General features: G+C 53.0%; 2 protein-coding genes across 8 annotated transcripts in view; one reads left to right on the top strand and one right to left on the bottom strand.

Annotated features, from left to right (window-relative positions):
* Farp1 (FERM, ARH/RhoGEF and pleckstrin domain protein 1) overlaps positions 1-7802 on the top strand; it is a 275312-nt gene extending 267510 nt beyond the window's left edge. For all 5 annotated transcript variants that reach the window (XM_021239368.2, XM_004858631.4, XM_004858632.4 and 2 more), the window contains exons 20-27: positions 264-332; positions 439-528; positions 741-823; positions 899-1011; positions 1251-1417; positions 4320-4427; positions 4885-5036; positions 6367-7802. In XM_021239368.2, coding sequence (XP_021095027.1) covers positions 264-332; positions 439-528; positions 741-823; positions 899-1011; positions 1251-1417; positions 4320-4427; positions 4885-5036; positions 6367-6448 — 864 coding nt within the window. In that variant the 3' untranslated portion in view covers positions 6449-7802. The remainder of the gene's footprint in view (positions 1-263; positions 333-438; positions 529-740; positions 824-898; positions 1012-1250; positions 1418-4319; positions 4428-4884; positions 5037-6366) is intronic.
* A 497-nt stretch (positions 7803-8299) lies between these two features.
* Positions 8300-13572, bottom strand: part of Stk24 (serine/threonine kinase 24) — a 120897-nt gene continuing 115624 nt past the window's right edge. For all 3 annotated transcript variants that reach the window (XM_004858629.4, XM_021239370.2, XM_087193066.1), the window contains exon 11: positions 8300-11224. In XM_004858629.4, the coding sequence (XP_004858686.1) occupies positions 11188-11224 (37 nt within the window). In that variant the 3' untranslated portion in view covers positions 8300-11187. The remainder of the gene's footprint in view (positions 11225-13572) is intronic.

Below are 13572 nucleotides of genomic sequence, written 5' to 3'. Positions count from 1 at the left end.
AGCCAGAGGGTTCACTGGGCTCCCAGGGGCACGCCACGTCCTGCTAAACCAAGCCTCAGTTCCCCCCGTCAGTGGAGTGGATGGGGCTCGTGGGAAGGTAGATGACGCATGGCGCGGCCCAGCAGAGCCCCCGGGCTGCAGTAGGCTCACAGCTGACAGTCACCAAGCACTGTCACCACCGTGGGCCAGGCCGGTGTGAGGCGCCTGAGCCCAGGAGATCGGGTTGGTGAGCACTTGGCAAACAGCCTCTGTCCGCCCTGCAGGAGTTCATCCGCCTGGGCAGCCTCAGCAAGCTCTCGGGGAAGGGCCTCCAGCAGCGCATGTTCTTCCTGGTGAGTAGCCGGGGCCGGGCCAGCTGTCGGGGGGGCACCCAGGGGACTGGGGGCGGGGTCTGAGAACACGTCAGGCTCACCCGTCACGCCTCTGCTTGTTCCTTAGTTCAACGATGTCCTGCTGTACACCAGCCGCGGGCTGACGGCGTCCAACCAGTTCAAGGTGCACGGGCAGCTGCCACTCTATGGCATGACGGTGAGTGCCCTCGGCCTCCTCATACACGAGGGCCGACAGCGGGATGATCACCCGCTCATGCTCCTTCCTGGGGGTGCAGGGTGAGGTCTGTGGGCTCAGACCCTCCTCTCGGCCTTTCCGGCCCCTCCCGAGCTCCCCCCTGGAACCCGGCCGCCTTCTGGCGTCCCGGCCGCACCACCGCTCCCCGGTAACCGCTGCCCTCTTGTCCCTAGATGGAGGAGAGCGAGGACGAGTGGGGCGTGCCCCACTGCCTGACCCTGCGGGGCCAGCGCCAGTCCATCGTGGTGGCCGCCAGGTAACTGCGGACGGACTCTTCCTGGCAGCTCTGACCCGCTGTGGGCTGAAACGCTGACTGAGTCTCTGTCTCCAGCTCCCGGGCCGAGATGGAGAAGTGGGTGGAGGACATCCAGATGGCCATCGACCTGGCAGAGAAGAGCAGCGGGCCCACTGCCGAGGTCCTCGCCAGCAGCCCTCCTGACAACAGTGAGTGGCCCAAGAGCCTCCGCCGTGCGGGGCCACAGCCAAAGGGGTCCCCCGTGGGGGGTGGCATCGCATTGTTTAAAACTCCTTCATGGGAAGGCCCCTTATCCACGATCTACTTTTGTGGTTAAGGCTACGAAGCAGCCCGACACTGGGCTCCATTCCTAGTCAGCGAGGGGAGGCTGAGGCAGGAGGACCGCCTCGAGAGAGATCACTCGCGTTCCTCTTGTCCCCTTCCACAGAGTCTCCCGATGAAGCCACAGCGGCGGACCAGGAGTCGGAGGACGACCTGAGCGCCTCGCGCACCTCCCTGGAGCGCCAGGCCCCGCACCGCGGCAACACGATGGTGCACGTGTGCTGGCACCGCAGCACCAGCGTCTCCATGGTGGATTTCAGCGTCGCCGTGGAGGTACCTGCGGGCGTGTGGGCCCTGGGCAGCGGAGCAGGGCCTCCAGCCCGCCGGGGTCTCCCCACTGGAGGGGTGGGCGGGCGTCATCTCCGCCAGTGCAGATGGGCACTTGCTGTCCTTTCGTCCCGCCGCCGCCTAGAAGGTGGCCGTTTCCTTTGGTCCTGAACCGCTGTCCTTGCTCGCACTGAGTCAGGCACGGCAGGGTGGCCTGAAGCAGAGCCAGTTCACAGCAGGTCCCGAGGACGGGGACGCAGGACAGGCCTCTCGCATGGGCTCAGGGACCTGCCTGGAGGCTGATGATGGATGGGCCCAGACCCTCCCGAGCGCCCTTCCCCAGCCCGCCCACAGCCTCGGGGTGGCGCTGATACCGGGAAGCCTTGCAGGGCCCCAGCCCAGCAGGGCTCGGCCGCACCCTGGTCCCATGGCCTGGGCCTTCTGTGGTAGAGGCGCGACTCACTTTGCAGAGTGTGTGGGGCCGTGCAGGGTGACCTGAGACTGACGGGGGCAGCTTCGATCCCGTGGGACCGGACGCGTGCCAGTACTCCCTGAGTCTCTGGGGGTCTCGGGCTGTCCTCTGGAGCGACCCTCACTCTTCCCCCAGCCTGCCGCGATTTGCAGGCTTCTGAGGTCGTGAGGCCCTGCTCTCCCCTCCCTTCCCAGCCAGCCCCTCGCCCAGTGCGCATGCTCATCGCCGCCTGCTGGCAGCCACTGCCTGGCCCCTCTGCTTCCCTTCCACCACTCACTGGGCTGTGCACAGAGCCTGCCCTGGATGAACGGGCCCCCCTCTAGAGGGATCAGGGAACAACCGCCGGCTGGCTCATGGGGGCGCAGTTGCCAGACCTAGCCTGCGGATGGAAGAGCTCCGCGCAGGAGAGACCATCTTGGCCCTGCTTCTGCTAGGCTGTGATGATTCACTTTTAAGGCAGGGGACTGATGGGGGCTGGGGGTTCCAGCCTCTTCCCTGGAGACCCCGGGCTACTTGAGTTTGCAGCAGTCAGGGCCCAGGCAGCCCCGACACACCTCTTCCGGTCCACTCTTCGGGTAGCAGTCTGCACACTTCAATCCTTCAGTCTTCTCGGCTGGAGGAGACTAGCCCCAGGCCACAGCCAGCCCCGTCCCTGCCTGCATGCAGCCTGTGAGCCAGGAGTGGTCACCCCAGCATGGCCTTCAAAGCCCCACACTCTGACTCCCCACCTCTCGGGAGCAAGCCTGAGGGCACTTGCAGGCCGCAGATGGGTTGAGGTGGGAAGGATGTGGGTTAAAAACTTGTGGAGCTGGCTGCCCTGTCACCGGCACGTGTCCTTTTCTTGCCAGAAAGCTCCTTTCCAGCACCCTGCCTCATCTGGCTCTGAGGTGTGCTGCTTCACATACCGGGTGTGGCACTCGCTGGGCACAACAGACACGGGGCAGCTCCGTTTCCTCCCGACCCAATGGTCTCTCTCCATCCTGGGCCCACTTTCTGTCCCCATCTGTCTCCTAAATGACTGGAAGGTGGACATGAGGGAGGGGGTATTTGGAGGAGCAGAGGGGCCATGGTTCAAGCACAGAGGCTGGAGCAGAGTCCACCGGGGCCGGGGAGCGGTGACGGAGGATGGACCCGTGCACTGTGCCTCTGAGAACCTCAGCTGCCTGCAGGAGTGAGTTCAGGTGGCTTTGTGTCCTGTGTCTCCAACACGGGCTCCCTGCTCCAGTGTGCAGTGACAGTGCGACACAGGCAGCGTCTCTGGCTCCAGGTGACAGTGACCCTTGCTGGGAACCCAGGCCCTGCGATCTCGTCCCTCGCCGCAGGCGTAGGCAGGTGGCAGGCAGCCAGCCAGGCCAGAGATGGGAGCTGCTGCCAGGGCTGGGGCACCCTCTCCCAGTGGTCCCACATCCTCCCGTTCACATTCACTTCTGCTTCCTTTCCTTGTCAGACTGGAGGGCAGAAACATCTAAGTTTTCCACTTCGACTCCTAGCTGGGGGCCTTTGGGCATATGAGTCTTTATCGGGCGAAGTAGACTTCCCACCTCTTTGGAGAGTCCCCCAGTCATGTCAAAAGGACTTGAACAAGTGACACTTGGCAAAAGGACTGAATGAGTGACAACTTGTAATGAGGTGGACGGGCCTCTTCTGTCCTCTTAAAGCTGCTGGGGACATCTTCCCCCGTGCTGACACTCCCATCAGAGCTGCCTGTGCACGCGTTGCAGCTGCCCCAGGTCTGGCCTCATTCAGACGTTTCCATAGGGAAATGTGGGATTAGATGGAGGGGCCCTGGAGGACAGGCCAGCAGTACGTGGAAGAGCGTGGCTTCCGGCCCTGGCCACTAGGTGGCAGCCAGGAGCTGCTTGCGAAAGATGACTAATCCTTGCTGTCCAGGGCACTGGATCATTTCTGGGTGGCTTAGAACAAATTTATTCGGGAGGCCAATACCCAAAATCAGTGTTGGCCGCCCAGGCTCCCTGTGAAACCTGTGGGGACCCTGCCCTGCCTCTTTCTCCTTGTCCGATGGCAATCCTTGGTGTTGGCTGTGGACGTGTCATTCCAGCTTCTGCCCGAAATGTTACATGGCGTCCTCCCTGGGTGTTTCTGCTGTGGACGTCACTCACATTGGATAAAGGGCCCACCTTCCCCAGTGTGACCTCATTTTAACTGATTATACCTGCGACCACCCTACTTCCAAATGAGGTCACGTTCTGAACCCTCTTGGGGGTTAGGGGACACAATTTCACCCATAATGGGTGACAATTAGTCAAATCTAGTTCATATGGTCCATTAGCTTCGTGTGCCAGGGACCAGTGGGGCTCTTGTTCTTAAGTTACAAGGTGCCTCAGCACAGGAAGCCTGCTCCAGAACCAGGGTACATATCGTCCCACTACTGCTGGAGCCTGCTCTGTGCTCCTGACCAGCCCACTTGTCTTTCAGAACCAGCTGTCTGGGAACCTGCTGAGGAAATTCAAAAACAGCAACGGGTGGCAGAAGCTGTGGGTGGTGTTCACAAACTTCTGCCTGTTCTTCTACAAGTCGCACCAGGTGGGTGGCTGGGCCCTGCCACGTGGCTCTTGGGAAAGGGCCTAAGGTAACTGTGTGCCCGGGGCAGAGTGGTGAAGCCCCAGTGTCCCCGTGCAGTACCTGCACTCTCTGGCAGGCAGCAGCTTTGAAGGCCCAAAGGACTTTGCCCGTGAGCCAGAGCTGCTTAGCCTGCCAGGTGTAGAGAAAGTGGGTGTTACGGGTTCCTGCTCTGGCTCTGTGGGGAAGGCCACCTCAGCAGAGGCCCTCTGCTCAGTGAAGGCTGACACTGTCCATTTCCCGAAGGGCAGCCTTGAAAGGGCACCCGGCTGCCGCTTGGCCAGGACCAGCTGCCCATGGTCTACTTCCTCCCAGTCCCTGAGCCCACAGGTGGAGACACCTGGGCTCCCAGGATCGCTACCGGGAGGGGGTCAGCCAGGGCCCAAGCTGCCTCTCCAGGGTCACCCCTATGCCCTTGCAGGACAATCATCCCCTTGCCAGCCTGCCTCTGCTCGGATACTCGCTCACCATCCCCTCGGAGTCTGAGAACATCCACAAGGACTACGTGTTCAAGCTGCACTTCAAGTCCCACGTGTACTACTTCAGGGCCGAAAGCGAGTACACGTTTGAAAGGTAGGTGTCCCTGCAGGAAGACGCCCCTCCCTGCCTGCCCTCAAACCCAGGGCCTCTGCTTGCCACCAGTACACACCTCAGCTGTCCCCCTGGAGGCCAGTGGAGCCCCAAGTTCCTGGGGACAGGCGTCAGGCCTTCCTGCCCTATGGCTAGCGCACACCACCACTATGGCACTTAGGGCCACATGAAGGAGGGATGATGGCTCGGCTCTTAGGGGTCCCTTGTTTTTCAGGGTTCCTTTATTACTGTACCTACCTGCATGGTATGAGACCTAAGCACAGGGGCCTTAATTTAGCTGAGAAGAGTGAAATATAAAGAGCCAGGCTACTGAGTCTGAGCTAGAGCTTGACGCTGTGCCTAAAATTCACATTTCAAGTAGAAATTCCAAGCCTCTGGGAATTGTACCTCAGAGCAAACCTGAAAGCTGCTGTCCCCGGGGGTCAAGGTCCTCAGGCTACGGAGCAGACAGGGCAGTAACCTGTTCCTCCCTGGTACTGGTGCCATAAGGAACCTGTTAGGGACTGCGCACAATCCCTCGTAAATCCCACAAAAAGAGACCATGGTGTATGTAAAACTCCTATGATACCCACAAAACACCAGTTCCTGGGCAGCACTGCTTGCAGAGTGAGCCCACGGGATGGTGATTCCCAGACCTGATCCTGAACAGGATCAGGCAGGCTGAGGAGCTTCGCTCGAGCTGGCTTGACCCAAGTTGGGTCCTGTTGTCAGAGATGCTAGGAGCCCGGGGGGAAGGTGGGCAGTTTGGCCAAATGCAAGCTCTCCTGGCCTCAGTGCTACTGAGCTCTTAAGACTAGCTCGGGGCTGGGCAAGTGGTCCTGGGTGTTGTACATCGGGAACCAGCGTGCCTGGCTGCCACCCACTAGAAGCCAGTGGTACCCCCTCTGCCGAGACCACCAAATGTATGGTGCCCTGGTCCCAAGTCGAGAGCCACTGGCTTACTATAAAATGGAACCTCCACCAAGCATGGACCGGTGCTCTCGAAAGGGCCCCCGAAAAGGATCCGTAGGTAGCCATGTCCCCCACAGACAAAAGCCACCAACCTCAACTGTTCAAGGTTGACTGAAACTTCCAGATCCCTACACCCTGACAGCCCAGGGCAGTGGTTCTCAAACCATTCCTCTGTAACCCTCTGCTTGAGTCCTCATTCATTTACAACTCTTCTGAAGTGGCCAGGTACAAAGCCGGTAGCCCTTCCTCACGCCATGTTTGTAAGGGGTGACTGCCAAGTGTCATGGTGGTGCACACGTCAAGAAAAATCGGGCATGGGTTTATACAGTGGCCAAGGTACTCCCGGACTCTCCCATTTCAGGTGGATGGAAGTCATCCGGAGCGCCACCAGCTCAGCCTCTCGGGCCCACCTTCTGAGTCACAAAGAATCGCACATGTACTGACAGCTGGACCCCTCAACAGCTGCCCGCCTGTGGCTGCTTTACTGAAAGACGTTTCCCTTGTGTATGACGCACTCACTCCTGTCCGGACAAAATGTGGTTTTACAGCAACTCTCCCATCTCCCTCCGCGGGCGCCTGTCCTGGGCTTGTCCTCTTCCATGTCTGTCACTGGAGCAGGAGCCTCCACCTCCGGGCCGGGGGCCTCGCCGTCATCCCCGGGGCTGTTCCTCAGCTTGTGCCAGTATTGAGACATTGTCATGCAGAGTGCCAAATGACATTCTTCCCTCCCAACTGCACCCTGAACACCGTGCACATGCGTCCGTTCAACCGAAGACAGGGCAAGTGCTCTTCTTTTTCTTAAAAAAGGACTTTGATTTTCATCCGTGGGCTGCTGTTTTAAAAAAATGGATTTTCCAATGATCTCGACATACATGGCGCAGTCTTAAGCAAGAGATCATTTTCAGATTTCGGTTTTTTCAATCTTTCTACTTTTATAATAATAGGAGGTTCGTAGGACACACTCTCCTTGACTAATAAGTGACCGGCAATGCACTCCGTTTGGCCGAGGGGTTTCTTGCTCCAGCGACACTCTTGTCACCAGACCCGCTTGTTGAAGTGATTACTATTTACAGACGGTAGCAGGTGTCTTCTGTTCAGAGGCAGACCCAGTGCAATTCCAGGACTGACCATTGAGCTGTACTGAGTGGTGGTGTGTATGTGGGGAAATCGTATGCTGTGGTGTTTGCTGTTTCACACGCATGAGAACCTGTATGTCACTGACCAGAGCCGTTCGTGCTATTTTGTTGAAGGGGTTGTGTGAGCTTCGTGGATGCAGAAGCATCATACAGTCACGGTACGTAGTCCTGCCCACCCCGAGTAGATCCACCTCTTCCTGCTGCAGTGGTTTGAAACTGCGTATTCTCTAGTAGTGTCTATTGTGCCTGTCTTCAAAGCAAAAGTCTTTCCTCTTTTTACTCACCCCCCCCAGGCATGGGGAATCAGCGGTAGGACACTGCACCTCCGGGACAGACTTCACCGGGAACCCTATTGGGCCCTCAAATGCAAACTTTTGTCTGTCCTCTGTGACAACCAGGTGGCTGTCGTTCCCTTAGTGTTCTTAAGCCCTTAACTCCAGTTGCCCAACTCAGCACAGTTCTCTCCCAGCACCCTATGCCCCCAAGGGGGAAGCCAACTTAGCCCGAGACAGGGATACTGATGTCGTGGAGCTGCGGCTGTTGTCCACGACTTACCATGAGATGAGGAGCTTGAGACGTGTTAATCATTTGCCTTACAATATGTACCAGATGGTTTTCAGTACTAACAAAAGGGAATAAAAATACCTCACGCCACAATCCAGCATATTGAAGTTTTAAGGCAAAGCTAAAGCAGCCTTGTCTCGTCTTTATTTACATCGTGTGTGTGCGTGTGGTGGGAGGAGGGCGTGGTGGGTGGGCATGACGGGGGAAAGGACAAGCACTTGAAGATAACACCCAAGAAATACGGTGCCAGGAGATAGCACATTCTAGCCGGCTGCTGGGGAGAGGTCTGGCCAGCCTAGGAACAGACAGGAAAGCGAGGAGACGGAGCAGGGGGGCAGCCCCTGGAGACCACAGTCCCCTCAGAAGTCTCCCACTCAGGCAAATGCCAGGGACCCAAGGTGGCCGAGCAGTATCAGGAGAACACCCCTTCCAGAAGTCCGGAAGGCTTGGGGACAAGGAGGTCTCAACTTGAGCATTTCTGAATGGTTCGCACCTATGAGCAGCACAGGAAAACTATGAAAATAACGTGGGCAACCTGCTCAGAAGGGAGGACGTCAGACACACCCTGCACACACATGACACAATTTCAGGAAGAACCGTTTTCTGAGAGCTTTATTGACCCTTGCATGACAGATTACAAGTGCTCCAAACCAAGCCCTTCAGTGCCCTCTGTCTTCATCACCATATCTAGCAGCAGAAATACAGAAGCCATGTTTTCTTTGAGGAAGGAAATATAAAAATGCTTATAAATCAATCACGTTTTGCCAAAGGAAAGATACAAAATACTTCACGGAGAACCAAACTACACACTTGACAAGAGCATCTGGGGAACAAGACGCATGGTTTCGAAGGCAGTGGCACTTGGTTCCATTGAGACTAAGCCTGGCCATGAGGTGGCCAAGCAGCATCCCAACCCACCCCACCGATCCACCTCACGGTCCTGCCAGCTGGGACACAGGAAGGCAACTTCAAAGGCATGAGCCATACAGACATGGTCACCACAGTGGTCACACTGCAGTGTTGCAGTCTGTGGTCACTTTCCCACCTAGCTGCATAAGCATGGGCCATTCCAGCTCAGGCTTGGCACTGAGTGGCTTTGGAGTGACACCAAATCCTCAGATCCAGGGCCCACAGGTCACCCTGAAGGCCCACGGCACTTTGCATTGTCCAGCAGGTTCAGCTGACACTCTGGTACCTGCCCCAACCCATATGCCAATTTATCATTTGTTGCTTTTACTGAGGGGGTGGAGCTATATATTACCATGGCCTCGGGACTGTACAGAAGGCACTGACCACTCACCATGTGCTCAGTTAGGATCTAGTCTACCTAGCACTAACCACAGTTACTAGTATGTAAAGTTGGCTTAAAGGGCTAGGGAGAGCTTAGTGCTTGCCTGGCATATATGGAGCCCAAGTTCCATCCCTAGCACTAAAAAGAAAAAGAAAAACTGGCCTAAATATCCAGAGTCACATCGCTGTCCACTTGTAAATGTGAAAAGCTCTGTCAGTCGGAAAAGCTGCTGCCTGCACTCCTGCTCCTAAATCCAAGAGCAGCACACTCCGGAGAGTACGGTGGCCTAAGTGAGTCTTTGTCCTGCAACGGACCAAATGGCCTTTGGCTTATGCCTCATTCAGGAAGATGCATACTGCTCTGATACAGAATACTCTAGAAACAAGAAATGAAATATTCTCAAATTGTATTGTTCAAGGTAACATTCTTGCTGTAGAAAGTTCAGACAGTTATTCAGTTCTATTTCTGTTAACTAAGAGGTATCTCTTATAGAAATTAATATCCAACCCAAATCCACTTCTGATAAAATACCATCATTCAATAGTCTAAAAACCATCGACTTTCTTAACCAATCAATAGCCAGTCCCTCCCCCTACCAACCCCTCTGGCCGGGCCTGCCCTCCAGCCCTGCCCGTCCCTGTCCCCTATGGGCCCGGCGCACCAGCAGATGGCCGAGCTGACTTCCCAAAGTTCAGTAACTTCCTTGCTTCCCAAAATCTTTGTCTTCCTCCTTAAGAACCAGCACTCCAACAAGCACCGACAGCGATGAACATCAAAAAATACAAAATGCTACAAATACCCAAATAAGACAGTCAAGAATTGCTATAAGAACCCTTTCCCATCCCAGAAACCCACAGATTTCCCGCCCTGCCAAGCAATGCCCTGCAGCAAGCGAAGGAAAACAGATACCCTGGCTGACTGCACTAACAAGACCTAGGCCCCCTGTAAGTGAACTAAAACCACCTGTTAAGGTTCCAGCAAGAGGTACAGCAATTTTACAAATGGGCGCTATCCAATCACAGTTTCTCAGTGACCAATCACACAAGTTGCATAGGTTGCTGACCAGGACATTCAGCCTTCTAACATCTGCGGCTTCCCTGTAGTTTTCTGAGATGCTTCACACCAGAGACACTCACACACAACCACACTAACAGCAGATCTGTCCACTGCAGAGTCATGTGTCAAGAAGAATATGCAAAATAAGTGTTATAAAATTTATTCGTGTAAGCATCCAGACACTGCTAGGTGGGCAAGATGATATGCAGATTCCACTACAAGGTGCAATGGAAAATTGTGTTGGAGAGGACAAGACATCGGGCACAGATGGGCAGTGGCACGAATCCAAAAAAAAGTGAGATGAGAGCACTTCATCTGGGAGAAACTTAAAATAATAATTTAAAGCTTCATGAGGCAACAGATGATCCAATTTAAAACTAAGAAACAGTACCATCAATGAAAAAGGAAATCAACTTCTACGTGTACCAAAAGAGTATAGGGCAAACGAGAAGAATTTGCATTTGTTGAGGTACAAAGAGGAGTGTTCCGTAAGAGGGGCATTAATTATTATTAATGGCAAACCCTGCAAATACAAAATAAAACCCAAATCACTGGTCACAGAATTCAAAATTTACATGTAATAAAGGCAAGGCAATAGACTCAAGTTATGGCCTGTTGAATATTTACTCCACGGACATTATCTACAGAAGCACTTGGCCAGCGTGTGCACAGTGATCCTTATGCATGCACGCCAGAGGGTTCTGCGAAAACGACACTATATACAACTCTGTACACCCATCCTCCAGGGCACGTCTCCGTCCCCCGGGGGAGCGAGCCACGTAAAGCAGGATACCTGAGGTTTCATGTCTTAAGTTGCCTGATCAGAATCGCAAATATACATTTCAGGGTTGGTTTTTGTTTTTAAAGATACTTTCCTCGAATATGTGCACTATGGTTAAAATTAAAAAAACAATAAAAAAATAAAACAAACACTTGAAGGAGCTGACCCTCCCCGCCCCATGTGAGAGACTTCGTGTGGCTCCAGTGTGTGAGGACGTGGTGCAGTTGTGTCCCCTGTCACGCCGTTCCCTTGCTGGCGCCTGTTTGGCAGTCGGCAAAGGCTCTCGTTGACTCTTAAGAAGAAGGAGGATGAAGAAGAAAACAGGAAAAACAAGACCCGAATGCCAAAGGAATTTCAGTGGGATGACATTCCTCCACCACTTAGAGAATATCTAGGGAAAAACAAAAAAAGGAAGTAAATAAATGTCATTTCTCTAACCCTTGTACAAAATTTCAATAACCAAAATCTTAGTAAAAAAAAAAAATCAATGGAGTAAATATCAACACGTTACTAAGTCCTGTTTCTGACGACTGATGGTACCCAGGGATGCAGGCCCACGGCTGCTGTGTGTGCATGTGCAGGAAACCCTCTCTGGCCACAATACTGACTGGGTTCAGGTGATCCACCTCCTAGACTCACTGCAAACACCGGAAGAGGGAACCACGGATTTGCACAAAGATGTCTCAGGATTTTTTGAAATTATAAATACAGAACAATGGTAGAGAAACAGTTATATAGGAGGACTCCAGTGCAGCTTAGAGCCCCCAACTCCACACAATGTGACCAACCAGCGGAAGCTGAGGATTCGGGCAGCGTGAAGCCTCCGCTCCGTTTCAGGCTCCACCCACTGCAGGGTGAGGACCCCGATGTGGCTTGGAGCCCCTGCTCTGAACCTGTGCTCCGCTTAGCCTCGTGGGCGTCTGCAGGGCCCAGTCCCGTCCCCAGCCCCAACCCCCTCTGGCCTCCTGGCTCTGCTGCTACCTGGTTCCACATTACAGAGGCACAGGGGATCATAAAGGCCCTTGTCCTGCGCTCCACAAGATAGAGCAGACGTTAGCAACAGGAAGAGGGCCTCGCTCAGGCTCCTTGATGAAAACTGAAGCCCACTGGAAAAGTGAAAAGAATCTCTGCAATAAAGGCACACCAGACCACCGTACTCGGTAAGTGGGAGGGATCACCACCTCCCATGGGAACCTGGACTATCTTCAGGGGAAGCACAGCTGGAACCTGCAGTAGAACCTGGCAGAGTTCAACCCTGCAGGAGGACAGGGAGCTCAACTTGGGACTAGCAGCCAGAAATCTGCCTGAATCTTACCGGTCTGCTACTGGCTTGCTGAGACTCATTGACTTATATCTGCACATGGCTGCCCACATTGTCTATTGTGACAGCAGAGACACACCTTGAAGGAGGCCTTTCATTTTTATTTTTTGTTATTTGCAAAAAAGAAAAAAGTTTTATTTTTAATTCTTAATTTAAGTTTTACTTTTCTCTTTCTTTTCTCTTTTCTTTCTCTCTGTCACTTGTTCTCTTGCTGTCCCACATTGCACTTCATCTCCCTTTTTGTTCCTTTCTGGACTGAATTCAGATTTCTCCTTTATTTTTCTTTTCTCTTTTTCCTTCTCTCGATTATCATTAGTTTTAAAGGAAAGTAAATATAGTATCTAGCCTTCCTATTGCTATTAGGTGGTTCTGTTCACGTCTTTGTTCTTTCATTCTACCTTTTCCTCTTGCCTTCAACAGTTTCGTAGAGTTTGCATGATCTTCTGGTGTCTTCTGGCCTCACCGCTAACCTTTCCTGATCCTTCTACCTATCTGTCCCTCCCTCCCCAACTCCTTCTAAATCCCCATCCCAAAGGGTAAAGTTGCTATACTGAAGAGTTTATTCACTATAAACATATATTTAATTCACACAGTTAAATGTGATAGATTAATAACTACCACAAATTATCATTTTCTAAGCTGTGCTTGATGCTATGGTACTGCTGATTGTATCATTTGGGCTAAGATGTTGGACTGCCTTCCTGGTATAATGAAAATGAGACAGCCTCAGTCATTAGAGTCTCAAAACCTAAAGACCAGCTATACATGGAAGACACCTGTGAAAAGCACTCATTCCACAAGGGTTCTAAACACAAGCAACAAAGATACTTACAATAAGCAATTGTGAAGTATCAACCCAGGAATTCAACCAAGGACAGTACCAAAACCAAAAATGAGAAGACAATTAAGCAAGGCACAAACTCAGGCTTCCACACCACAAAAGGCAAATTCTGGGGGAAATGAGGTAGAAAAGACTGATAATCAACCACCTGGAGACCCTGAACTGATACCACAGGAAGTAACAAAACAGATGAATGAGGCTCTAGAAAAATTCAAAGCAGAAATAATCTCCCAGATAACAGAGATGGTGAGCAGAGTGAAAGACATGATTAGAGGGCTGTAGAACAGAAACAGATAAAAAAAAAATAGATGAGATCAGAAACATGCTGGAAGCCATGAACACCCAGCATAAGAAAGAAATGGAAACCATGATCACCCAACATAAGAAAGAAATGGAATCCCTGAAACAGATTCAAACAGATATTCAGGAGATAAAAAACTCCACTGAAAGCATGCAGAGCAGATTAAAAGAATCTGAAGATAGACTATCAGATATAGAAGACTGGATTGCAGTTAAGGACCATGAAAACAGAGATTTCTTAAAAACTGTAAGGGACAATGAGAAATCAATCCAGCAG

The sequence above is a fragment of the Heterocephalus glaber genome, unplaced genomic scaffold (assembly GCF_053883595.1).
Source record: "Heterocephalus glaber isolate CG9 unplaced genomic scaffold, H.glaber_assembly_v1.0 deba00001578, whole genome shotgun sequence".
Classification (NCBI taxonomy): domain Eukaryota; kingdom Metazoa; phylum Chordata; class Mammalia; order Rodentia; family Bathyergidae; genus Heterocephalus; species Heterocephalus glaber.
This window is presented reverse-complemented; position numbering and strand designations above follow the sequence as displayed.